Source organism: Hesperophylax consimilis, chromosome 19 (genome assembly GCF_061612785.1).
Source record: "Hesperophylax consimilis isolate HC1 chromosome 19, BYU_Hcon_1.0, whole genome shotgun sequence".
NCBI lineage: Eukaryota > Metazoa > Arthropoda > Insecta > Trichoptera > Limnephilidae > Hesperophylax > Hesperophylax consimilis.
Genome location: NC_142854.1, coordinates 27,755,072 through 27,782,138, shown reverse-complemented (window position 1 = coordinate 27,782,138; position 27,067 = coordinate 27,755,072). Strand labels below are relative to the sequence as shown.

The 27,067-nt window shown below is 34.8% G+C and overlaps 2 protein-coding genes across 2 annotated transcripts in view; one reads left to right on the top strand and one right to left on the bottom strand.

Annotated features, from left to right (window-relative positions):
• The window catches only part of LOC149415056 (uncharacterized), a 110,269-nt gene extending 97,270 nt beyond the window's left edge, over positions 1-12,999 (top strand). The window contains exons 9-15 of the mRNA XM_089643090.1: positions 507-682; positions 5,285-5,418; positions 6,249-6,388; positions 7,078-7,159; positions 8,530-8,674; positions 9,286-9,523; positions 12,054-12,999. Coding sequence (XP_089499216.1) covers positions 507-682; positions 5,285-5,418; positions 6,249-6,388; positions 7,078-7,159; positions 8,530-8,674; positions 9,286-9,523; positions 12,054-12,205 — 1,067 coding nt within the window. The 3' untranslated portion in view covers positions 12,206-12,999. The remainder of the gene's footprint in view (positions 1-506; positions 683-5,284; positions 5,419-6,248; positions 6,389-7,077; positions 7,160-8,529; positions 8,675-9,285; positions 9,524-12,053) is intronic.
• Positions 13,000-21,085: 8,086 nt separating this feature from the next.
• Positions 21,086-26,659, bottom strand: LOC149415055 (octanoyl-[acyl-carrier-protein]:protein N-octanoyltransferase LIPT2, mitochondrial-like). The gene is made up of 3 exons (XM_089642986.1): positions 26,265-26,659; positions 22,447-22,659; positions 21,086-21,411 (listed from the first exon to the last, which is right to left on the bottom strand). The coding sequence occupies exons 1-3, from the start codon at positions 26,464-26,466 to the stop codon at positions 21,086-21,088; spliced, it is 741 nt and encodes a 246-aa protein (XP_089499112.1). The 5' UTR covers positions 26,467-26,659.
• Between the last annotated feature and the right edge of the window lie 408 nt (positions 26,660-27,067).

The window sequence follows — 27,067 nt, the reverse complement described above, 5'->3', positions numbered from 1 at the left end:
AATAATAGGTTACCTAGTATAGGTTAGATTTGTTGTGTTTTTAGTTTTTCTTCACCTTTCTTCAATGTTCTGTTCCCGAAAACCCTTCTGGATCTCTCGCTCCAAAAGTTAGGTGTTAATTTATGTGGTAACGTTACGAATTACGTTGGAAATGCTTATCTTGTACACGACCCCACTGCGAGAGAGCCTGACTTGTCACTTCCTCTTCCTCCATCAATAGGATATCAATAAGGTCCTCCCGATAGCAAAAGCAACCCAAAGCGACTGTGCCCACATGATGCACAGTACAGCGTTGCAGTGTAGACCACCGTTCATGTGGTCAATGAATGCCCGCTCCATTCATTCCCCACAGTGATCAATCACTCAAGGGAGGTCCACATGGCGAGGACAGCCTGAGGTCTTAGACTGGCTCGCGCCTAGATGTCCCTCGTTGCCCCCCCACCATAAGAAAGAAGATGAAGTTCTGTTTTGTGACTGTTCTATTTTGTGATTGTCTTTTATTTCAGTGTCCGTGAACTGCAAGGACACGAGGATCGCCATACAGGTGCGCACCAACAAACCTTTCAACGGCCGCATCTACGCGTTGGGCAGGTCCGAAACTTGCAACATCGATGTCATCAACAGTGACCTCTTCAGGCTGGACCTGACGATGGGCGGACAAGACTGCAACACGCAATCTGTGGTAAGTTCCTCACCATTGTTGAAGGTCAATTTGCTGGCAAATTAACTTCAGTTCGAAGGTCAATCTGCTGATATAAATGATCTCCAGTTTTAAAGTCATTTTGCTGACTAACTTGAGTTTGAAGATCAATTTGCTGACAAGTGGACTTCAGTGTGGAGGTTATTTTGCTGACAAGTGAAATTCAGTTTGAGGGTCATATTGCTGACACCTTTATCATTTTAGTTACTTTTGAAAATCTATTTCGCCTAAATATTAATCTCATTGCCCTATTTTGGAGAATTTTTAGCTAATTTTGTTTCTGTTGTTACACAAGAAAAGAAACAGAGATCTTCTTCACAAATTTCTTGTATGTATTCTCAGCTGCTTGTTACAGGTTATTGTTATAACAACCTTGATAACTTTATACATTTTATATTACTTAAATGTATAATAACACATAACTATTAATTCAATGCAATCTATTTGGTATTCGAACTATAAACCTCCGGGTTATAGCTAATCTTCTTTTGAGGTTTCTCTGCAATTATCAAAGGTTAGAAGCCATCCGAATCCAATAAGCAATAAAAAAATCCTCGATATTCAATACTCAGTTATTTCGATTCATAAAAATACACAAAAACCGACAAAAGCAAATCATGACAACATTTTCACTATTTTCAGTGAGAAAAACAAACAAGCGCACGATTTCAACATTGAAGAAAAAATCGACCCAATAAAAAAACAACACAAAGTTCAAAGCTTTGCGATTAAATATATAAAAGACAATGTTTACATTTCTGAACTGATCAAACGCGAAATGGTATGGAACTAAACAAATTGAAATAGCCAAATAATCCACAACAATAAATGTTGCCTTGTAACTTTAAACATTCCAACGTGAACTCAAAAAGCTGTTATTGAGACAAAAAAGTCTAAGGAACTTCTGATTTTTATTAAAACGAGGACAGAGAGGGACTCGTGCGCTTTATTGGAGCAAAACAATATTTAATGAGCAGGCAGAATTATGTTGAAGGGCTCATATTTGATTTCACAATAAGGTTAACAGTAATTGAGTTATTTTTAATATATTACCTCTAAATTCAACAATAACTTTTGAGTGTACATTTGCAGCAAAGACGAGCAGTAGCTGACTCAATATTTATGCACAAAATTTTAAACAATGACATTGACTGTACCGAACTTCTGTCCCTTATTAACTTTAACATACTTTTGAGACGTACACGACATACAGTGCTATTCCACACGTTTAATTATAAAACAAATGCAGCATCTAATTCGCCAATTAACCGAGCTCTTCATACTCTAAATAATATTTGTCTTAACTCTAACTTTGACATTTTTTCGGATTCACTGCCCAAATTCAAACGTGGTATCATGTCAATAATTTAAACTGTTCAATGCGCATACAAACAGAAACACTCATACATACATTACACACGTCACACACACACCTATATACTACAAACGTCACCTGGTAATTAACTAATAAACATACCACTTAGCAGACATTACAAGGAAACATATCATATGAACACAACATGAAGTATCTTATTTCTGTATATTGTTTCATCTCTGTAAATCATGTACTGTTTGTTTCTATGATATAAAATAAAACAAGTTAATCCTTTCTTCTCTAAATTGGTTTATATTAGTAGAATGGATGACATGTTGTGGAAGTTTGTTCCATGCTTGCTCTATTTGCAAAGAATTGTTTCCTAGGATTGGATGCAAAAGGTGTTTTTTTTAATATTTTTGCTGGTGCTGAAGACTTTTTAGATGCCAGGGCAACTATAATGTCCAGATACATTTTTGAAAGTCTTAATCAAGTCACCCTTTCCTCTTCTTTTTTTTTAACGTTGGTAATCTTAGTTCTTTGGGTCTATCTTCATAGTGCCAGTCTTTCAAAGCTTTTGTTATGGTTTCAAAATTTCGTTGCCTTTAAATATTACAGATGCTTTAATTAAATATCAACACAGCGGTATTTGCTTTAGCCGGATATTTTTAGTGAGTCTTTTTATAACACTATGTTAACAGACGGCCTGCATTAGGTGACAATTTCAACCTTATCATCACTAGAGCAAGGGTTGCGTGATTTGGTTTGAATTTCAACGTCGATTTCGATGTGCTTTACAATTCTGTTTTTCTGATGTCGGAAAGTGGGTTAATTTCTACTTCCGTGATTAAAATAAATAAATAATTTTTAAAAAATGCATCATGCTGAAAAGAAATTCGTTACCTACGTCAAATGCAGTCGATGGCATCGTTAGTGTAAGTTAAGTTTATGCAGTTTATTTTCAAATCGGTTTACACAGATCGTGATAAGAGAACATGATAAAAAAATAGATTGGGTTGAGTTAGGTTAGGTTGGTTAGTTTTGTTTTCTGTTTTATTTTTATTTTTTTTCAATGTTCACTTTTTGTCAAAGAACCTATTGATGTATTATATTTGACCTCCAACTAACCACCAACTCTCCCAACTAAAACTACCGAAACAGGACTACGCCCACAGCTTATCGCTTTCTAATAGTAGAACAAGTTTCGAAGAGATATTAGTACACAGTAGCCCTTCTAATTGTAGATCTATGATCACTGTATGTACCTACTTTTGTATAAAACAGGGCGCAAAATTACTGATCCGACCCTGCCGCTCAGCATAAATTGGTCACTCCACTTGGAATTCAATCTGCAGATCTGAAAAATCCCAATCGTAAAGTTTGGCGTGACAACTGACCACAGCGGAACAATCAATTGATTATCTCCAGTCTGTCTCACTTAGCTAGAAAAAACTACCTTTCAGAAGTCACGATCTAGCTGGGAAGATTTTCTGTGATTTTGTAATAAAACAGATTTGATTTCTACAGATTTTTTGGCAATTGTTTTAGTTAATCCGGCAATTATGTTTACAAAGATTTTTATTAAAATTTATTTATGACGAAGCGATGACAATGTTTTGGCAATGGCGATGCACTACGTCGTGTAATATTTTGAATCGAGCCACCATCAATAACACTCCTTGCGTAGATGACGATAAGGCTTAAATTCCCGCTTAACACCATCCAGCTGTTTTGATTTAGGCAAGAAAAAAACATGGCCAAAAAGTGCCTTTTATTTTATTTTGTGGATTTTCAGGCATAAATATTTTTTTTCCGATCATTTTATAAATAACTTAATTTTCCACATTATACAATAAAATCATAACCGAAAATGGGTTCGCAAGTAGGAGATTTTGAACTTTAAAGCAGTTTTCATAGGCCTACACATTATTTTTTTCTGGGCTTATAAAAAGACTTGTTATATAAAAAATACTCGATTATTTCAAAGATCAAGATGTATTCTACTCGCAGTATTTAATTAAAGCATCTGAAACATTTCTAGGCGACCAAATTTTCAAACCAAAAACACATGATTTTGCATTACTACGTATGGCATCGCCTTAAACATTCGATGAAGCCATTTTTAACGGTCTCCGAGTTCGAACGACTTCGAATCCAGAATTCACAGGTTCGAATCCGGGCATGCGCAAAGTAAATTCAATTTATCATTGAAAAGGAAGTGAATAAAACTATTAGATCTAAACGAAACATGAAACAGAAAAATAAAAATGTAACGGTCTAAAATGGAAATCGAACCCAGAATATATTTAAAAATCGGATATGTTTATCTGAGATACTATCTAGTTTACAAACCATTTTTTGTAGAAATCATTTAAATATATTTCTGCCAAAAATATGTGAAAAATGAGTTGCTAAATGATATTGTTAATTCCGATTTTGAAATATTATGAGATTGACAAAAATAGGGTATAATAATTAGGTCCCAATGGCCGAGTGATTAGAGGTGTTGTCCCGGTAAGACAGAGAACCTGGTTCGATTCCCAGTTGAGACCGTTATATTTTTATTTTTATTTGTCTTGTTCTGTTTCATATTTCGTTTAAATGTATTAGTTTAATCTTCTTTAATGATATATTACATTAATGGGTATAACCATCAAACCTTATTCCAATGAAAATTAAATTCAAATTAATAGTTTTGTGTCATTTCTCAACAATATCAATCATATTATTGTTCGGTTATCTGTGCGTGGTTTTTTGTCCCTGTGAAATACTGTTCAGTGAACTCAAATTTCTTTTTAATTTAATTGTCGTTTTCAAAATTGCCAACAGTTGTGTGAAGAATTTAGACTAGCGATAAAGTACCAATTATGTAATAAATATAAAATATAATTTGATATTGTGATACTGATTTGTAAAGAATCTCATGATTTTTCACGCGTCCATGCTAGTACAAAATATTTGCGGCACATTGACGCTCGAAACTTTAAGTTACTGATGGCTTTTGCCGTTTCTGATGACCAGATCTGAATTGCCAGGTATACCAGATACCCCATCTTCATAACATCACTAGTACTCTCAGCATTACAAAATTTCACAACAATTGTGCATTCAATAGTTCAACCGGCTCCATCTGTAATGTTTTTACAAGAATATGGTCGGTAGAATGGAGAACTGTTTAAATCAAATACGTACAAAAATTTCTCCATGCACTTATGACTATTTTACATAGTTTAGGTAAGTCTAATAAATGTAACTGTTACCTTCAACAGACCGGAGTATACTCCAACACCGTGGTACTGCAGCATCACAGCGTGGTAATGACCAAAGCTGACAAGATCTACAGGGTCAAGTGCACATACGACATGAGTTCCCGGAACATCACATTCGGCATGATGCCAGTCAGGTATGATCATTATTATAAAGCCATTTGACAAAGAATATTGAATATGTTTTTCTGGTGTACCACAAGGATCAATCGTGGGACCACTTATATTTTATTTTTTCATTTTGAAGAGATTATGTCTATTTGACCGGTCGGTGGCTGATTTGACATCTCGTTTGGGTCCCATCCAGGCGTAGTGTGTTCAATTCCTCTGCTGGCTCCTTCATCACAACACAACCAACATTTTTCGCTTACTGTGGTGGTAAAAGGAGATTTTCAAATATTGTCAGGTTATTCGTAACTCGGAAATGTTTGTGTTTAATTTTAAATAAGAAATATTAATGATGACTATCAAAGAAAGTGACAGCATATTTTTAACAAACTGATTTTCAATAGGAGTTTTCCGTATTTTCTGGTGTGCCTCAAGGATCGATCCTGGGGTCACTTCATTTTCTGTTTTTATTTTGAGCATTAGTAAAGAATTTCACCTCAGAGGCGTTATACAAATCTTTTTTTTAAGTTCTATATTTTTTTCGGTTGCTAATTAAACAATTAATTTTGAGTTATTTTTTGAGTTTAATGCCAGCAGAATTATACAAATAAAAACAGAAAAGTTCATCATTATATGTCAGAAAAACATTATTTTTTTGGACTTATTATATTCATTCGGCTCTCAATTAACGATGTATACTTTAGATATCATGTTATTGTAATTATAACACAGTTTGTTTTATATCGATTCACTTTGAATAAGTCATAATAGCATGTGGAGCATGCAGGTACATTAAACTGCATCTTATTTGGCAACTCCGGTCCTAATGAGTTGTCCTAACTGTATGCTCATGTTCCAGGGATCCTGAGATGATCTCCATTACATCAGCTCCTGAAGCACCCCCTCCAAGGATCCGTATCCTGGATGCCCGCAGCCGAGAAGTGGAAACTGTGCGCATTGGAGACAAACTCACATTCAGGATCGAGATTCCGGAAGACAGTAAGTTTCCACCAGGTCAAACTCTAAATAAAGCCATTCGGTTAACACATGGATCCCCCAAATAATAAATGGATGGTTGTTCTAAAATACATTATTTTTCTGAAGTTCTCTTCTTGGATCAGTAAGTAGCTAAATAAACAAATGCGTCGAGCTCCTATCCTGTTCAAATGAGGAACGTTTTTTCTAAATTTAACTTTATGTCTGAGGTCAACTTTGATTTATTGATTGAATTAATTTATATCTAAGTGAGTAAAGGTAATAAATAAAATCAAGATATAATTGTAAAAAATTGTATGTTGAATTTATTTTTTGTAAATTAAGAACCACTTAAAAATTATCAAAATTACGGATGAGATACCCACTCTTTGATTTTGCATGGAAAAAATTTCGAAAAGTATGGAGAAGAAAGATTGATGCCCGCCATAAGTCGCTTGGCAAACCGGCACCCATTACTGGACTTGGGAGCTGACGATCGAATCTTTTTTTTAAAGTTCCCGATCGCTCATTGGAGGATCGTGAGCGGGTTACAATGATCGGGTAGTTCGCGATCGACCCAGGATGCAACAAATCGAAGCCTAACAAATCCTAGTGCAGCCTTTTCTATGTATATGATTTTGAAATAGCACCTAATTGGCCTGTCTTGTTACATATTTAATTATAGTTGTACTGATGATGTGTTTTACTTTCAGCTCCCTATGGCATCTTCGCCCGCAGCTGTGTGGCAATGGCGAAGGATTCCAAAAGCACTTTCCAGATTATCGATGATGAAGGGTAAGAAAAAAATTCAAACATTTTAATCAACCCGAGATTACAAACCTTCGAGAATCGACAATGCCGAAATACATTTACTGTCATTATCGTGAATTATTTTTGGGATATTACTCCGTGTTGTACTTGCTAACGTGTTGCGTGGCAGTATCCATCATCAGGATGGATATGATTTTGGCAAAGAGGGAGATCAATGACTGTCTAGTGCAATTTGATGGGAGCACTCTCCCCAATAAAGACTCCATTGAAATGCTTGGAGTTACTATATCAGACCAGCTCAAGTATCGGGGATCCATAGAAGCCCGAGTAAATCAGGCCTCCAAGAAGTTGGGCGTCTTGTACAGGGCTAGGAGATTCTTCAACAGTGACCAGCTGCTGACCCTGTACAAGTCTCAAGTCCGCCCAACTATTGAATTTGGGAGCCACCTTTGGGCTGGTGCCCCAAAATACTTGATAAACCTGCTTGAGTCTGTGCAAAGGAGAGCGATCCGTCTGATTGACAATCCGATGTTAACAGACCGATTGCCTTCTCTGATGCATAGACGCAATGTAGTCATGCTGTGTCTGTTCTACAGGTATTTCAATGGAGCCCGCTCCAAGGAGCTAGCAGCATTGATTCCTGATGCACCGGTGCACGTGCGCGAAACTCGACGGACACGAACTGAACACCCGTTCACGGTTGACGTTGGCTTCATGAGAACGGGCCGTTTTTACGACTCGTTTTTGTGTAAGTCGGCTCGTATGTGGAACGAGCTACCGGCATCTGTTTTTCCTCCCTCCTATAATCCGAGCCTCTTCAAGGCCCGCATTAACAAATCCCTTCCTACAGCCCCTACCTTACTCCGCCTCACAACGCCGCCCAACCGGGTGGTGACATAGTTCCCCTGTCTGTGCACTGCACAGGCAGGGACACTCTTGTGAGGTGTCACATAAAAAAAAAAAAAAAAAAAAAAAATCAGGGCAGATGTCTGCTCTGATGATGGATACTGTAAATCTGTCCTAAACTTTGGCTAAAGTAGGAAAATACGCAACACGGCATGGTACCCCAAAAATAAACGACAGTAATATAAACCACTAAAACCATATCTGAAATTTACTGTCAACTTAATATTATCCAAATCATTACATTTTGGGACCAGTTTCAAAGAACTTTAGCAATTATTCATCAAATTTTATTTGATTTATATTTAAGTTCTGTTATTATTCAATTATTTGTTGTTCCATGCTCTAAACTAAGTTTGAAATTAATTTCATGAATGGGATGATACCAAACATCTGCACAGGGTATGTAAAAATTGTTCCAGGTCTCCTTCTGCCCGTGTCAGGTTTTGTCTTGTTGCATACAATGAAGCAAATTTATTTTACAATTCCAGATGCCCCGTGGACCCGTCCATCTTCCCAGCCTTCACCCCTGATGGCAACGCGCTGCAGTCCGTCTATGAGGCCTTCAGGTTTACGGAGTCGTATGGTGTGATCTTCCAGTGCAACGTCAAATACTGCCTTGGGCCCTGTGAACCGGTAAGTTACCAATAGTAACTGTGATGTATGGTAAAAAGTTGGGTATTCAAGCGATAGATGGCACCAGTCATGAAGCTTACTCCAGAGTCCAACAGATGTCGCTAGAGTGTAGCAATTGCCTGTGGGATATTATTGACAGACAACAAGATTCTAGAAACAGAGAATTACCAACCCTCAGGTAATGAACAGTGTAGCTAAATCCAGACTTATTTATTGTAACGTAAATACACGCAATTATTGTAAAGAACCTTTTACTTAATCAAGAGTTCCCAACACACTAAATCTGCATAGTAAGCAGAGATATAACAGTAACCAAACCTATTTACATTTAACTCCAATAAACTGATGTCGATGTGAGTGCTACAATAAAAGTTATTTCTTTTATTCATAAAGGTTTACAAGGTATCTGGTAACTCGTAGTACAAGCGGAAAACTATTCCAAATTGTATACAAATTTGAAATTTGACGGACTGTCTGGCACTCCAGTAAAAAAAACACATAAATGTGGCTTTGGGTAGACACAATCATTCAAGGACATCTCTCAAGACTGAATCAATTTGTATTGCTTGGATTAAAAACCGTTAACATGTAATAACGTGGTGTTATTCCAGGCTGTGTGCGACTGGGGCCGCGACTCACTCGAGTCCTGGGGCCGTCGGCGCAGGTCCGTTGGCTCCAACAGCACATCAGCAGAGCAGCCAGAAACGCAAGAAAAGGAGCAGGAAGACGATGACATGAACATCTCGCAGGAGATCCTCGTGCTTGACTTCGGAGATGATAGGCAAAACGTGGACTTCCTGCGCTCCGACCAGATCGGGGGATCGGCTGCAGAAGCAGACTTCACCAGAGGTAAACTATTCATTTCATATTTCATTCAATTTAGGAGATGTATGCTACAGGTACCATTCATAGGATAACCACGTTCAATGATAGCATTTAAAAAGTGATTTAAAGTCATTAACAGTGATGAAAAAACCAACTCAAGCAATTGGTTATATGTATACATTTACAATACAGTCGAGCTTGGTTATAACGATCACGGCAATAGCGAGTTCACGGCTATAATGAGCAATTACAAAACCATATTTTAGTTCAGGCTTATCTTCATATAATTGTTGAATATTATAGCGAGGTGGATTCACTGATATACTGAGTAAATAATTTTGTCAACACAATTTCTGAATACATGAATGGGTCGCTGGGTCTAAAAAGTAGTAGGAAATTATTCTGGAAGTAAGTAGTAACAAACAAAGGGGCGGGAATTTCCTATCCCGTTAGGGGCGGATTCATATTTTTTATGGCACTACCTGTGTAAGATTGTCGGTTATGTGAACCGTTTGCTATCCATCGGGCACAATGTAAAATTGTCATAAAATCTGCGAAATTTGAGCTTCGCACGTTGGTTCCCTTTTTACATCTTCTTTTGTATTACAACTCATCGTCAATTTTGTTTTAAAAACCAATAAATATGTTTGTGAAGGTACCTAGTTACGAGTACATCCCTGCACGGGGTAAATTTATGCCAGTGATGCACAACTTTTTCAACTTTAAGGTTTCTGTTGATCTTTGTGTTATACAAACCGGTTCTTCAAATTTGGTTCCATTTAGGAAATGCAGCATAAATTAACCAAAATTCTATAAAAAGTGTTCTCAGCCAGGGTTTTCAAGAATTACCCCAAACATTGAGATATTTCTCTACAGCCAAGTAGAGAAATATCGGTATACCAAGAAGAGAATACGGGCCATACGGCCCGTATGAAATTGACACGCGAGCCGCAAGAATAGGGCTGCGGGTTGTGCATCACTGGTTTGTGACAAATAATTTTTTACAGCCGAAAACCAAAACAATCCCGCATTTATGACGAGTGCAATTTTACAAGCGGTAGGTAGTAGGTACAGCGCGCACAAACTAGTGATAAAAAGATATACAATTTAGTGATATTTTTCTTGGAAGCCTTGAACCAGGTAATGATAGTTATAATGTGTTGATTATTTTGAAGAGGAAATTGAGAAGCATGAAAGCAAAATCTTAAAAAAATCATTGATAATAAATTTGAGTAATATAAGTGTATTTTTCAAAATTATTTTGTTAATAGGTAATACCTACTCGTATTTTGAAAATATACTGCACATTTGCGAATATATTGATAGTAGAGGCATTTAGGTAGGTACATACGACTTTAAAAAAAACCTATTTGGATATAAAGATTAACGGCTATATGGAGCAAATTTAGTTGGTCCCCTCGTGCTCGTTATAACCAAGTTTGACTGTATATTATTTAACTAATATCATTCCTTAAAATATTAATATGGAAACATATAAACTGCTTACTGCGGTTTACAGCCAATGAATCCACTTTGTTTTCGCAGTTTATCCTATATTTTCAGGTTATATAAACTTGTCACATAGCAAGCGATCTCTCAAAACGTTTTTGCAAATTTGTCATATGCAAAAATCACTCAAGTGGATACAAACCGAACCTACGTAACCTAGTTTTTGTTTTATTACTGTTAATGATTTTATATCACCTTTAAAGGTGTGTTAAATTGTAATTTTGATAAGTTATCCGGTTACCGGATAACCAACACCTCTGCTATTTGTTGGTCACCCCAAGTGGTTCGCTATGTTTGGTGACTTAGCGGGGGTGCCCAAATTCATATGCATATCACAAAAACAAGTCACTCTTTAGTGTAACACAATCCTAACCGACATTTGGAATTGTTTTGCATGCGCAATGTCAACAATAACTTCCAAATAAAAGAAATAAGTGTCTATAATCGAATGAGTATAATAAATAATCTGTACCTAATACCGACATAGGATAGCGTTACACTAAAAAACAAGGTAGACATATAATATTTATAAGAATGTAAAACTTTGTGCAGTTTTACACAGAGAAATTAAAATAGCACAAGAAACAGAAAAAATATATAAAAACCTGACTGACTACCAATCCAATTTAAGTCGAAGATATTTTTTTTTAAATATTTCGAGTACATATAGGGAAAGACTGATCTAATTCTATTGAACCCTAATATGAAGAAAAATAACAAAATATGTGGTTTTAAACAAACACTAGCAGCATGACTAAGAAACGATGCATAAATATTACGCAGCGCGTACGGTCCGAACAGTGAAAAACTTGCCTTATTACCTTGGCGTTTGTTTGGTTAAATCGGTCTTAAACCAGGCTCAAGGCCAGCTTTACCACACCAACGTTGAATCTTGTTAATTAGTAAAACGGTAGATAGACGATCCTAATTGTTGTATTAATAACATAATAAAACCATTGTTACTAACAAAAAACATGTAAACAAAACAGTAGTTAATTGATTTATTGTGCAATTGCACTCTTAGGAAACTCTTTCCAATTTGCAGACAAGACTGTGACAATCGTGGAGCCATGCCCCACCAAGAATTCGGTGATGGCTCTCGGAGTAGCCTGCGCTCTGATGCTGCTTCTCTACATCTGCACGATCCTCTGCTACTTCATGAAGAAGTGGATGTCTCCCGCCAAGCAGATGCCATAGATTTACATCAAACAGGAATCAATCAATCCATCCATAATGTAACATTACAATCTTACAGCAGCCTTACACAACAACATTTTATTTTGAATAATGATAGAAACCAATCAATTTTTTAAATTTTGTACTGTTACTAACTCCACACGGGAGGCCCTGACAAAAATAATTTCATGACTTTGTGCCGGAGGGATTAGTGACACTAGTTCCCCAGAGCACTTTCACTTATTATGAATCAACAGATTTATTAACAACTATCAAACAATCCATCTCATCTTTGGGGATTCTGACACTTTGTGGAGTCTCTTTTTGAGGAAAGGAAAGAGACAGACCGTTTCTTAAACAGATCTGTATTGTGGAATGTTGACGTAAGAATGAGTCGTAAAAACTTATCATTTTCTTGTGGCTAATTTTAACCGTACTCAAATTCTGCAACGGTATTGAAGGGATCAATGATAATTTTAGTTCTAAGGAGCACCATCCATTTATATACTGTTAGAAAGAAGACAGGATTCACACCTGACATCTATGTTTGAAAGACTGCAATCCTGGGAATCAATTCATTTACATTATGTTACAGAATTCATATGTATTGTAAGGCTTCTGTAAGATTAATTTTCAACATAATAATCAATCATTTACAATAGTAACATTCCTCAATCAATCATAATGATATTGCATTTATAATTTTCCTAGATATATTAATTATTTTTGATAAATGGTGCATTAAAACAATGAGATACGTAAATAATGATGGTTCAAATGTGAGATTTTAGATTGAGTTATATTGCTTGTCAAACTCTGACATAATTAATAATATCTGTGAATGATTCATTTATTAATCGCTTCGATACTTGAATCAATTCATCCAATATGTGAAAAATCACATAATTATTATGAATCAATCCGTTCAAAACATGAATAAATACACAATTATGAAGGAATCCATCCAATACTAAATCTTATTATAACAATTGGGAATCAATCCATAACAATATGTGTACAATAATTGCGTAATTTTCAATCAATCCATAAAATATTTTATTATGAATCATTCCGTCCAATCGTACAACCGATTATAATAATTGGGAATCAATCCATCCAATATGTGTACAGTTACGTAATTATGAATCAATCCATCCAATACTTTGACATATTATTAAAAAATATTTGACTTATTATAAAATTAACAAAAAATGTGTCCATTATCTTGATATACACAATTATATTACGAATCAACCGGTCCAATATATGTACTTATTATGAATCAATCAATTCAATATTTCAACTTGTTCATAATTAAATCATATTTAAATCGATACCATGACAACCATTATAACAGAAAAAACTAATCTCATGACAGTTTTATTACACTACAAGTGCATTTAATTCTAAAGCCATGACGGCTGCGAAATATTTAGTTATAAAATATGTACTTACATTTATAAGTTTATTTTGCAATATAAAACTTAGTTTTATAGATTTAAGATACAATAAGATCGACGTAAAGAAGTACATATAAATATATAATACTAAATGCAAAATTATATTACAAAATAACATCCTAACGGCATTAAATATGTTTTTAATAAATTGAAATTTCTTCATTTTGTAATAACGTTATATGTATATCTTTTGTGATATTCAACGAACAAATTATTAATTGATATCGATATATAGTATTAGGTAGGTACTATTTTTATATATAGCCCAACCAATTATTTAAGAATTATATGATATATGGTAGAACTAACATAGTAGGAATGTTTAAAATATTATTTTAAATACATATTAGAATTGTAATATTTATTATGTCTGTTGGTATCTTTCAATTGGGTTAACAGAAATCAATAAGATATGAACGAATATCTTTTGGTTTTGAAACTAAAATATAAAGTCATTAAAAATATAGGTAAATTTACAGAATACAGGGACAAATAATATTGCTTAATACGAATAATATTTTATTTTAAAAAAAATTGAATAATTATTTCATCAAAATTAAAACCGTTTGTCACTTAGCGGCCATTATTATTGATTTCATAGTTGTAAGGTTATTTTTTTTTCTTCTCTTATTTAAACAAAAATATTAACCTATGACCCAAAAATAGGTTGTTAGGTTGTCAGTTTGGGTTTAATTAAAACTTGCTTATAAAAAAAACAATTAAAAATAAATGTGTCAAAACACGGCTTGAAGAAGAGTCGTTATCTAACTAATATATTTTCTATTAACCGTGTCCTATTTTCTGTATATTTACCAGAATTGAATATTTTAATGTTACTTTAAAATTTATTGAGTATAAAAAATTGCTTTATTTTATTTTCATACTATTGGGTTATATCTTTGGTTTTCTTAAAATTTCGCATCAATTTTGCTTGAAACTAACTTATTTTGAGCTACTTTTGAAAAAATTGAGGAAATTAAGACTTTTTATCTCAAATGGAGATTAATTTTTATTTATATTTTTTTAATCTAGTATTATTTATTTATTTAAACATTAATCCAACTTGAGACATTGCCAACGGACTCAAACTATTGAATTGTAATTTGAATATAAGATGTGTAAAAAAAATTTTATAAATAAACTGATTGAAGTTTTTATTTTAAAAATTAAAAACCAGTGAACAAATTTATATGAAATCCGCTTATTTTTTTTTAGAACACAACGTTACTAAGTGTTTTAAGCATCCAACATTGCTTAACCTTTGAAATGCCAAGCCTCCACGATCAAATACCTCTCTGGTGTGCCGAGGGTTAATATTTCACATTCAGAAAGTATTGTTTTCACATTACCAACTAAATATTAATTGCTCAACGGATACAAATTTCTTGTAACCAATGGGTACTTTTGGCAATGTTTTAAAAACATAACAATGTTGTTCATGCCAAAAAACTTGTCATAAATCCAATTTTTTTTTAAAAAGCCAATGATGTTTTAAATAAAGACAGCCATGTTTTATAAAATCAACACAGTTCGCTTCTAATCAGTTTATTTGTAAACTTTAAATATGAATGTAATCAATTTACAAAAATTATACATTTTCTAATATTTTAATAAATAAATTTCAACAAATAATATTGAGTTTTTTTAATGTATTTTATTTAATAAGCCCCCTGATGACAGCTAATAAGGTGTTTACATAGAAATCCAAATTCATAGACTGGCCTATCAGGGAAATGGGAACAAACCAAGTTGCGAGGAGTGCGGAGGGGGCGTGACCGTCTATTTATTTATTTTAATTTTATTTAATGTATTATTCCCAGTGAGTTTACAAAACTCATTTCGGGAAAGACAACATTAGATTAAAGACAAGACAACAGAAATACATTAAAATAAATAAACGCAGATGTTATTATGGAGTTCCAAAGAAAGATTTTTTTTTTATTTTTTTTTATTTATTTATATATAATTTGTACATTTATTTATAACAATTACAGGTAATAAAGCCTAAGACGTTATAATTGTACCATTTATGCAGTGTATATGCAATGCCAAAAATCTCGCAAATGCGCTATAGGACACAAAAAAAAAATCTAATTTTTTATCTACCGCATTCAAAAAGTACGTAGCTCTCCCTACAGGTGAGTTCATTAATAAATTAGTGCGGCTTGCTCTACTATATAGAAGATTGTGATGACGTCCTCGAGAGCGAGACTCTGGTACAAAAAAATTTAATTGGGCCAGTATCTCATTATTAGATAAGTGACCGTTTATTAGTTGGAAAAAATATTTAAGCAAAGCAATACCTCTACGTGTCTCTAGGGAGTGGTAATTGGTCATGCCTAATATATAAAGCGATGGGTAAAGCCAAGGGTAACGTCCATAGAGCCGCGAGAATAAAAACCTTAAAAATTTTTTATGGACTCTTTCAATGCGTAAAGTGTATGTTAATTCATGTGGAGCCCAGATGATCGAGTTTGATTCAAGTACACTTAGGACTAGTGTGTTATATAATAACGTCAGTGTTTTTGTGTTACGAAACGGATATGAGTTTCTAATTACGAAGCCGAGAAGCCTGTATGCTCTGCTTATTAAATCATCGATGTGTTGGTGAAAAGTTAGTTTGCTGTCGTAAATAACTCCTAGGTCTTTGATTTGGTTTAGGTGTTGGAGAATAATTTCATTGATTGTATATTCAAATACATGCGGTTTCTTTGATCTTGTATACGAGACGATATTGCACTTGGGTGTACTGAAGTTCAAGCCATTTATTTTGGCCCAGTTTGAGACGCAGTCAATATCACATTGAAGGAGAATACAGTCAAGATGATTTTTTATTGAGCGATATAGTTTCAAGTCATCTGCAAATAGTAAATACAGCGAATGTGTGATGACTGAACCAATATCGTTAATAAAAATCAGAAACAGAAGTGGTCCAAGGATGGACCCCTGAGGAACTCCAGAAAAAACTATGAATTCCAAAGAACTGGAACCATTATAATAAACAAACTGTCTACGATTTCGAAAATATGAAGCAAAAAAACAGAGTAGTCTTTTGGAAAAACCAAATGAAGCTAGCTTATTTAGAAGAATGTCGATGTCAACCTTGTCGAATGCTTTTTCCAGGTCGAAATAAGCAACATCCACCTGTCCCCGATTGTCGAGAGTTTGTGATAAGAAATCTGAGATGCATAAGAGGTTTGATGTTACTGACATCTGGGGTCTAAAACCATATTGACGGTCATCAAGAATTGGATTAACGTGATTAAGTATATATTTATGTAGAATTTTCTCGAATATTTTCATGATGGAACATAGAACGGCAACTGGTCGATAATTCCGGATATCGCGTTTGTCTCCCTTCTTGTAGATAGGGGTTATTTTAGTTAATCTCCAGATGTCTGGGAGAATCCCGTTTTTTAGGCATACATTGAAGAGATGACATAATGGTGGTATTAAAAGGTCGGAACAACCCTTTAGTATAAATGTTGGAATATTGTCAGGACCGATGGAGTGAGGTTTCTTTAAATTTGAGAGTGCCTCCTTAACATCTTTTTCTGAAATACTGAAAATCGAGATTGTGTTAGTCATTAATAAAACTGCTGAGGAAATAGCTTTTAAGAGCTTTTGCCAATGTTTTTTTGTTCGTTGCCAGAAGATTACTAGGTAATGCGTTTTATTGCTTATGTGCAATGTATTGTAAGGAGTTAATTCCAAATTTAGTCATGTAAGTAGATGACGATAAGTGTATTTGATTTTGTGATCGTGTTTTGTGCTGGTGTATGTAAGAATTAAAGACTGCTTTAGTGTTGGTGTATGAGGAGTGTTGAATTATTTGTAGAATGGCAGTTGTGATGTTATACTTTGGCAGGATCGTAAAAGGAAGTACTTGTGTCTGTGAGTATATATCTTTGACCATAGCCTTTCTGTAATTTGTCAATAAATTAATCGCATTGTAATATTACCATTTAGTCTGCGAAAATAAAATCTGCTTTCGAATTGCTAGTCCATTTTTCAATGGAATGCAAATTTCTGGCTGAGTAAAAAAAAAAAGTTTCGGCTTCTTTTCAAAATTGAATATTTTATTACACTATTAACCGACAAGTACCCAGAGTTGCTGGGGGTTTTCCTTAGGAGATAGACATATACCATTGCTTTTCTGTAGGCTTTTTTATGATATACAGTTACGCAGTACATTATTTTGATGTATCTCATAAGGTTTAGACAGCTTTAGCAATGTAAGCACCCTAAAATATTTTTGTACTACTTGATTACAAAACATCAATTTTTCTCTACTTTCTATAATTATAATATTAATGTATTATATGCATAAACCTTCCGGAAGAAATTCTCTAAATGATAGTGAAAACCCTATCAAAATCCGTTGAGTAGTTTAGAAGAACTAAGCGCTCAAACAGACACAGTTATTTTATACTACATATTTAGGGATTTAGACACTTTTACAAAAAAAGTGCTATAATATGATTGATTTCATGTCAATGTGTCTGTCCACCATAAAATCAACAGTACATCACTCCTAAATTGCTCATATAATAAAATTAAAAAACGTATATCAAAATCAAATATATTTTTTATATACAAAGTAAAAATTTACACACAAAAATTTTCCATTAGTTTCGTTGCAAACGCAACATCTTCAGGGCAAAATAAATATTTGAAAACAGCACACACAGATTACAATAGCATAAAATACAACATTACTTCTAATAATTTGCATTGTATGCTATCAATGGACCCTTTAATCGAATAATTCGGTTGTCACCAACTAAGTATATACTAAGTCATTAGACGCTGCAGCTAAATACAACATTTCGTGATTAATAAATAAGTTGAAATGCTATTAATTAATTATTCACAAATATTCATGACACTCTTACCCCCTTACTAAGAAGTGCGTTTTAAATTTTACACGCCTGAGAAAAACACCTGAAATTGTGTTTGGTAAAAGGTGGTTTATCAGTTGCGTAAAATTTTAAACACGTTTATTAGTAAGAGATTGAAGAAAAACATTAATTATTACAGAATGACACATAATTTAATCTGTCACTCGGTAAAAAAACAGCGGGTAATGTATTCACAGTCTTCTTTTAGGAAAACTATGCACAGGTAGACTGTGCATATTATGTACAACTGTAATTTTTGATCGAAATGGAATATGTACCTTATCGCTCCAAGAGTATACATAAATAAGAATTATTTTAATTGTTTTACTTGCCGGATTACACTATCTAACAATCAAAAGAACAAAAACATCAAATTTACACCGATACATCTACAAACAACAAAAAAACATAAACATTGCATCCATACATCAACAAACAACCAAAAAAACAGAAAAATTGCATTGATACATCAAAAAACAACAACAAAAAAACACAAAAATTGCATCTATACATCAACAAACAGAACAAAGCATTTCAGAACATTTCAGAACACCTTCGTAACCTTCCCTGGCTCAAGTGCCCTGAAAGAATCCAGTACAAACTGTGCTGGATGGTGTTTAAATCCATCAATGAAATGGCCCCACCCTACATCTCTGAACTATGCGTCCCGGAAAACACTGGTCTGAGGCAGTCAACTCTTAGATCAGCAACATCATCAGCTGTAGGCAGACTGATAGAACCTAAGCGCAAGCCAAATACTAAGTTTGGTGATCGCGCTTTCGGAGTATCTGGGCCGAAGGCTTGGAATAAACTCCCTCCGGAACTAAGATCCATAACAAGTCCAACAGAATTCAGGTCTAAACTAAAAACTTACCTTTTTAAGCTGTCGTACCCTTAAATTAAATATACCATTCCAAAGAGAAAGTCCAGTTATATTCAATTTTCCAATTACGTCCTAAATCCTATATCTAAATTTCGCCAATAAACAATTAGATAATGTTAATTAAGTGTTAATCTCAAGTGACCTACCAGGTAAGTATTGTACTGTATATTATCTACATAAATAGTTAAATAATAACATAGATCACTGTAGAAATGTATTATAAGTTTGTACAGCGCCCTTGAGGTGATTTTGCACAAAAGCGGTGCTATACAAGTCATCCAATTATTATTATTATTATTATTAAAGAAAAATAGCTGACTGTACATTTTGTTGTACAATTATTCACTCCGAACTAGACCGTTGTGAACTTCTGCACCTAATCAACTTAAAATTACCAAATAAAGCTACTCGGCAAAATGGGGACTCTGGGACTAACTACCACATACATACACCTCGCCTACACACGCTTGGAAGCCAATTCACCTCAAGTATCGACATATTTAATGTTTACCTGTATTTAAGAAATACTTGAAAGATATTTTTAAGTAACTTTTTCATATTATTTAGAAGCAGCGCATTGTAAATATTTTTGTAATCTTTCTATTTATCTACAATCTAAAATTTATTCCTCTCCTGTAATATTTATATAAATATTATATATTATGAACCTTCATCACAGTATTATTTTATATTATTTTTTATGTGCAATTTAAAAACTGGATGTTGGTTTTTATCTTTCTATTTTCTTACATATTATTTACAATTATATGCCCCTATATACCATGTTTTATTTCTCCTGTCTGTAACTCACATTACAATATTCATGTACAAGCTATTGAAAAAATACAAAACAAATTCTAAAGCTGTCTAATTTTTAAAATGGGTAATTCAGAATTTTTTTGAACTACAATAACATTCTTTAAAATGATCTGAATATGCTTAAATTTTCAGACAGAAGGATTTTAACTGACTTGGTATTTCTTTTTAAAATTCTAAATGATGAATTAGTTATGCTAGTTCAGAATTGCTTGCATCGATAAGCTTTCTGATTCCACTACGTAATGCTAGAAGTCAGGATTTATTTCAATGCAGAAATTCTGGGACAAACTACCACATGTACTCTTCATTGCAAAGAATGCTAAAGGAGGGAAATAAGTATGCAGAGTCAGTGGACACCTTCAAATCATTTGTAATGCAAAAATCATGTAAAAGCCCATCAGGGCATTGTAAGCAATTTAAAATTGAGTAATAAACAGTAAGTGCCTACTCCGTGGTCAAGTGGTAAGGATCTCTGGAAATCGCGGGTTCAAATCCAAATTTGTGTTATTTCATTAAAAATAATATACAGCATACTTGCGGCATGTTCCAGAGTGGAAGATGCTATCAGTATTGCCCTGGTGTAAGGCCACACCATTCGAATTGATACGTTGCTTGAAATAGCTTTAGCCGTGATTGATGACCAGATCTGAATAGCCAGGTTCTCTCCCATTACTTTCAGCCTCACGACATACCCCAATCGAGGATGCCATAGTCACACTGGCTTCAGACAGTGGGGAACAGTTAGAACTCTTGTGCGGTATTCATATAAAAACAGAACAACAAATACATCAACAAATAGAAGAAAAAAAAATTAAATTATACTAAAAAATCATAAAGATCAACTTTTAACAGCTTCTAAAATAGAATTCTTCTCTTCATCAGTCATTTCAACCAAATGACAGTCAAAGACGTTTTCAAAACAGTTTTTAAAGATTGGCAAAACTGTCTCAATTGTCGTGGTTTTTGCCAGTTCTTCTGAGACAGATGTAACGCCCTTTCCCTTTATGCCACAAGGGACTATGTGCTCAAACCATTTGAGGTCTGTGCAACAGTTTATCGCTAGACCGTGCGTGGTCACTCCTCTAGAAACGTGCACACCAATTGCACATATCTTATTGTTTTGCACCCAAACTCCAGTGTTTGGGGACCGCTCGGCGATAATTCCTGAAATTTAAAAGAATAGCATTAAAAAAATCTTTGACCCTTTCAGATCTGAATTAAAACTGGTGAAGATTTAACGCTATTTGATTTGATGCTTGATGGAAATTGGTGGAGTAATTTTAAACCTTTTGGTTAAATTTTTTTTTTTCAATGGTTTAGATGTACAGGAACAACTTTTTCTTTCAACTATTTTGAAGGTAGTTATCATTAGAGAAGAAGGTAATAATAGTAAATCTAAATGAAACATGAAACAGAACAAGACAAAGAAAATAAAAACGGTCACAACTAGGAATCGAACCCACTCGACCATAATGTTATCAATGTCTCACCTTGCTGGGAATTAGGCTCAGATGCCTAAAATACATTTTTTTTTAAATCCAAGAGAAGGAAATATTTAAGACAGTCCAGTTGTTTATAGCAACAAAGGGCTAATCCCAAAAAACTTAGAACTGAGTTGTGAGTTTCGTGATGCAAAATTCTGGACAATAGGGCTAATTAAATTTCCTACAGAAAACTGTGTTTTATCATCTTTATTAAATTCAAATGGGATGGCGATACAATGTCAGGCGAGTGTAAGGTCCATCCTTCAAAGGAATACGCAAGTATCCGATACTGATGTTGGGTATTTACGTCATGAACAACTTGTTGTTCACCGTCCGTACATCTTGATACAGAAATCACAATACCCAAGTGGCCACCACTTCATACCCACACTCGTAACTGATGTATCTGTAATTTTTTGTTAACTGTTTTATTTCTAGCATTGATCTAAAGCACATGCGTTGACACAAAATGTCTGACACAAGTGACATTGAGACTACCAAATTTATTAATTGCTCCGTCACATTTAAAGTCTTGATGAATTGAGTGGTAACTCTTTCGCCCGGCTGTTAACGGGAGTTAATCGTTGGGCATCGAATACTTGTGTATCCCTGTGGAAGATTATTAAAAGCTATAAAATTAAATTTGGGAGGCGATTATAGGTAGTATAGGTATGAAAAGCATTTCTAGTGTATATTATCTATTCATTGTACTAACCAAACTCATTGCAAGTATCGATGGCGGTCTGCTCCAAGCGACAAACAAATCCCTTGATGCTGGGCTTGAAGTGTCGCAGGTTCAGCACCGGATAGGCGGTGATCTGTCCGGGTCCGTGGAAGGTGGCCAGACCACCCCTGTTCACTTGCCGGAACTGTGCCCCCAGGGATCGCAGTTTGTTTTGCTCGAAGATGGAAAGACAATCTCGCAGTCCTGGAAAAGTTAAACAGAATGAAGATATATTAATAGCTAACGTTGTGAGTTGTTAATTTGGAAGTGATCAACACATTCACGGACTATATCGACGCGGCAAGAACTTTTTAACTTCAGTTAATTAAGCCATGTTACAAAGTGTGCGTGAATTTCAATAGTAGATTCTTTTCTAGCTGGGGCAGGTGCTACATAAAAAATTTCACACAGAGGGAAGGAATAGACAGAGCTGCCCATAAGGGCGAGGTGAACAACTGAAGTTGCGTGGAGCAGGGGGAGTGGCGTGGTTGTGTCTCTGTGAATTGTCAATAAATGAATCTGAAAGTATACAGACACCTCGCATTTAGTGCGTGAAAATAAAATCTGCTTACGAATTACTACTTCCTTTTACAATGGCGTGCAAATTGCTGGCTGCGTAAAAAACTTTACTACATATTCCAAATTGGGTAAACAAAAGTTCGTGCTTGTTTCCAAATTTTAATATTTTATTACACTATTTAGTTAAAACACTTTTACAAGTGTGTTATAATTTACCCGACGCACTAAATTTTAACATCACTAAGACAGGAGATTTTTTTATGAACTAAAATTCAGATCCTGCGTAGAAAAGTGTGCTGCAAATCGCTACCCCATTTTAGCGAACGTTACTTTTCTTGCAGGGTCTCGTTATTTTAATGTGCACTCTTCGGCGTTCAAAATACAACTGATGTCGTAGATTATACAAAGCAATCTCGAACCCTACTGGTAGCAATACTTATCGAAATTATACCCGGATTTCAATTTAAGGCAAGTCTATCTCTTCTGACGTCAGTGTATACGCAGTATTGTCAAAGATAAAAAATAAAATCGTTTTGGTAAATATTTCACTAACGATTATAAAAATTACACTTCGTTTCAACTTAAGGCGATGCACTACGTCGTGTAATATTTTAAATTGAGCCGCTATCAATAACAACCCTTACATTGATGGCGATAAGGTTTAAATTCCCGCTTAACACCATCCGCCTGTTTTGATTCATGCAAGAAAAAAACATGGCCAAAAAGTGCCTTTTATTTTATTTTGTGGATCTTCAGGCATAAATATTTAATTTTTTTTCGATAATTTTATAAATAACTTAATGTGCCACATTATACAATAAAATTATAACCGAAAATGGGTTCGTAAGTAGGAGATTTTGAACTTTAAAGCAGTTTTCATACGCCTTATACATTATTTTTTTCTGGGCTTATAAAAAGGCTTATCTAAAAAATACTCGATTATTACAAAGGCCAAGATGTATTCTACTCGCAGTATTTAATTAAAGCATCTGAAAAATTTCTAGTCGACCAAATTTTCAAACCAAAAACACATGATTTTGCATTACTACGTATGGCATTGCCTTAATTACTACAAAAAAATGACGGTTTACATCGGGATAGATGGTAAAAGATGCATTATAATTCCAATATTATTATAATATAATAATCAAAGTTAAAAAATTTACTTATAAAATGATCCACTTGCCGCTATTTTGGACTTTTTTTGTAAGAGCTGATACTTACGAAAGTTTCATTTCAATCTAAATACGCGTAAATCACTTAATCAACCCAAACTAAGAACCTAATAACCTATTTTGTGCATGTTAATAGTTGTTTCTAGTAGTAATTGTTGAAACAAAGTGAAGTCTCGATAATCTGTACCGAAAAGTGCGGCGGTTAGGGAAAAAAATTAACAAAGTGTGTTAAGAATCGGAATACTTGAAGAGTATGTATGAAAAGTGGATGGAGCAAGGGGTTGTTACTCTAGTTTAGCATGATGGTTAGTTTGAATGTTTATTTTAGTACACTTAATTAAATTGTGTATTTATGACCAAGGAAATTGATGTACATTTAAAAACTTCCCCTGTCGCCTTTTTTTTTTTTTTTATATTAACTCCACACAGGAGGCCCTGAAGAAAATAATTTCCCTCAGGGCCTATGTCATCTTTGGGGATGCTGTGTGGAGAGGAAGGAGTGAACATGGGTCTTGAAGAGTCCCATGTTGTAGGAGGGAGGAAACACAGAGGCCGGCAGTTCGTTCCACAGCCGAGCTGTTGAACTTAAGAACGAATCGTAGAAGCGACCCGTTCTCATGTGACAAATATCAACCGTGTACAAATGTTGGGCGCGCGTTTGGCGTGTATCCCGACTACGCACCGGTGCCGAAGGGATCAATGACGCTAGTTCCTCAGAGCATCTTCCATTGTAATACCGATAGAACAAGGACAGCATACCTACCTGACGCCTGTGCTCTAAAGATTGCAGTCCGTTTGTTAAGATTGGGGAATCTATCAAACGGACCGCCCGTTTTTGCACAGAGTCAAGGGTTTTTTTCAGGTATTTAGGGGCTCCGGACCAGAGATGGCTGTCAAATTAGACAGTAGGGCGCACTTGCGATTTGTACAGGGTCAGCAGTTGTGTACTATTAAAGTATCTGCGGGCCCTGTACAGTACGCCCAGCTTCTGAGAGGCCAACTTTACTCTGGCTTCGATGAAGCCCCCGTACCTGAGCTGGTCACTTATAGTTACACCAAGCATATCAATGGAAGGCCTGTTCGGAAGATTGCTTCCGTTGAAGGAGACTAGATTATCATTTGGATCCCTTTTAGACGTAATCAGACAGGATTGGGTCTTTGAAACATTAAATTCGACGAGATTATTTTTACCCCAGGAGGAAATACTCTCGAGATAACCGTAAATTCTCTGCTTCAAAGCCCTCCGAGCCGTTGGAGTTTGTGCTTGGTTTCAACCTAATTAGATTTTTTTTTTACACTAACCCCATGCAGTAAAATAATTTCCCTCAAGGCCTATGTCATCTTTAGGGATGCTGTGTGGAAGGGTATTTTTAAGGAAAGGAAGGAGGATAGGAATCTAGGGATCATCAATATGTCCCTCCCGCTGCGGCCGAAGGAGATTGGTCGAGAGACCAGTTAGAGAGGCCAAAGGGTCTCCCTCGCGCAGCGGGAGGGTAGGCGCATCCTAACACACCTCACCTGATGAAACCGGGCGCGTCTGCTAAATCACAAAACATAACGAACCACTCGAGGTGACCAATGGTAGAGGTGTTGGTTATCCAATAAATGGTTCCCGGGGCGGCGGTACCCATACCAGCCTCTAAAAAACAACAATTTAAGTCAGGAGAGATGGTTAATGATGCATTAAAGTTCCATTTTTTCTCAATCAAAGTTATGTTTGAATGTTAGGAAATATGCATAAATAAAATAACTAACACCTAAACCTCATTGATGTATTATATTTAAATGAGACATGAAGCAGAAAAATAGGTTCAACTTTTTAACCTCTAATGGACCTCTAACGCTCCCAATGCTCTAATTAAAACGGAGCTCGTGGCTGAATACGCGGTTACCGTGGACGAGCCGTACCCACTTGCAGATTGATACAGTATCAGTTACGTTACATGCTACACTCTTGGTGAGTACCCTGCTTTAGAGGAACACGTTTCGACGTGTTATAAACCCCCGACGTAAATAGTTGTCTCCACTAGATATTTAAGTTTGAAATCAAGTGTTGCTTATTTTAAAAGCCTTTGCATGCAGCGAAATTCGACAAGTTTGCCAAACAAAACTAACCTGCAGTATACACTGGCTCGTGTTCGATGGTTAAAAGTGTATTCCTTATTTGTGGAAGATTTTTTCCTTCAGTATTTGCGAGACTTTCTTTCGTGATGGGAACATCTTCAAAACTATGTAATTTTGAAAGATATTGTTGAATTTTATTAGAATTATCATACAACATTCTTCCTAGATTCCAAAACTTTACAATGTTCGTCATTTTTTATTTATAAACTTCAATAAAAAGTTATTTTGGCACATAGTGAGGTTATGTTTGTCAAATGAACTTAATATTAAGTTCTTGCACTACAAATAATTCCGTAGTAAATAAGAACCGTGTTTAAATCAATGAAATTATGTTTAAACTATTTCTAGTTAACTTGTCAAAGCGTTAACAAAATAATTAACCATGACCTTTTTAATCTAATGTCAAATTTGAAATAAATTTGACAATAGAGGTGGTTGATTTCTGTACCGGTTACTTTGTCCGCCGACTGAGGAACCGGTTATTTTTCTAATGACATGACGAACTTCAGTTAATTTTTATTTATTTTTTATCAATGACCTTCTAACTTAATTACCAGTGTTTTTTATTGTGATAATCTTGTTTATATGTAAAAAATCATTATGCGTTTGTTTACACTTGCAAAACTCGAAAAGTAATAGACCGATATCGCTGAAAATTTCAACGTTTGTTCTTATTAGTGCCAGGAGTGTTTGGAGAATAGAAGAAGTCGGGGACGCCCAAGGAATACTTAACGCCATATTAATAAGTCGAATTAAAGACGATGTTAAGTAAGTTAAATAAGTTATAAGTTTTT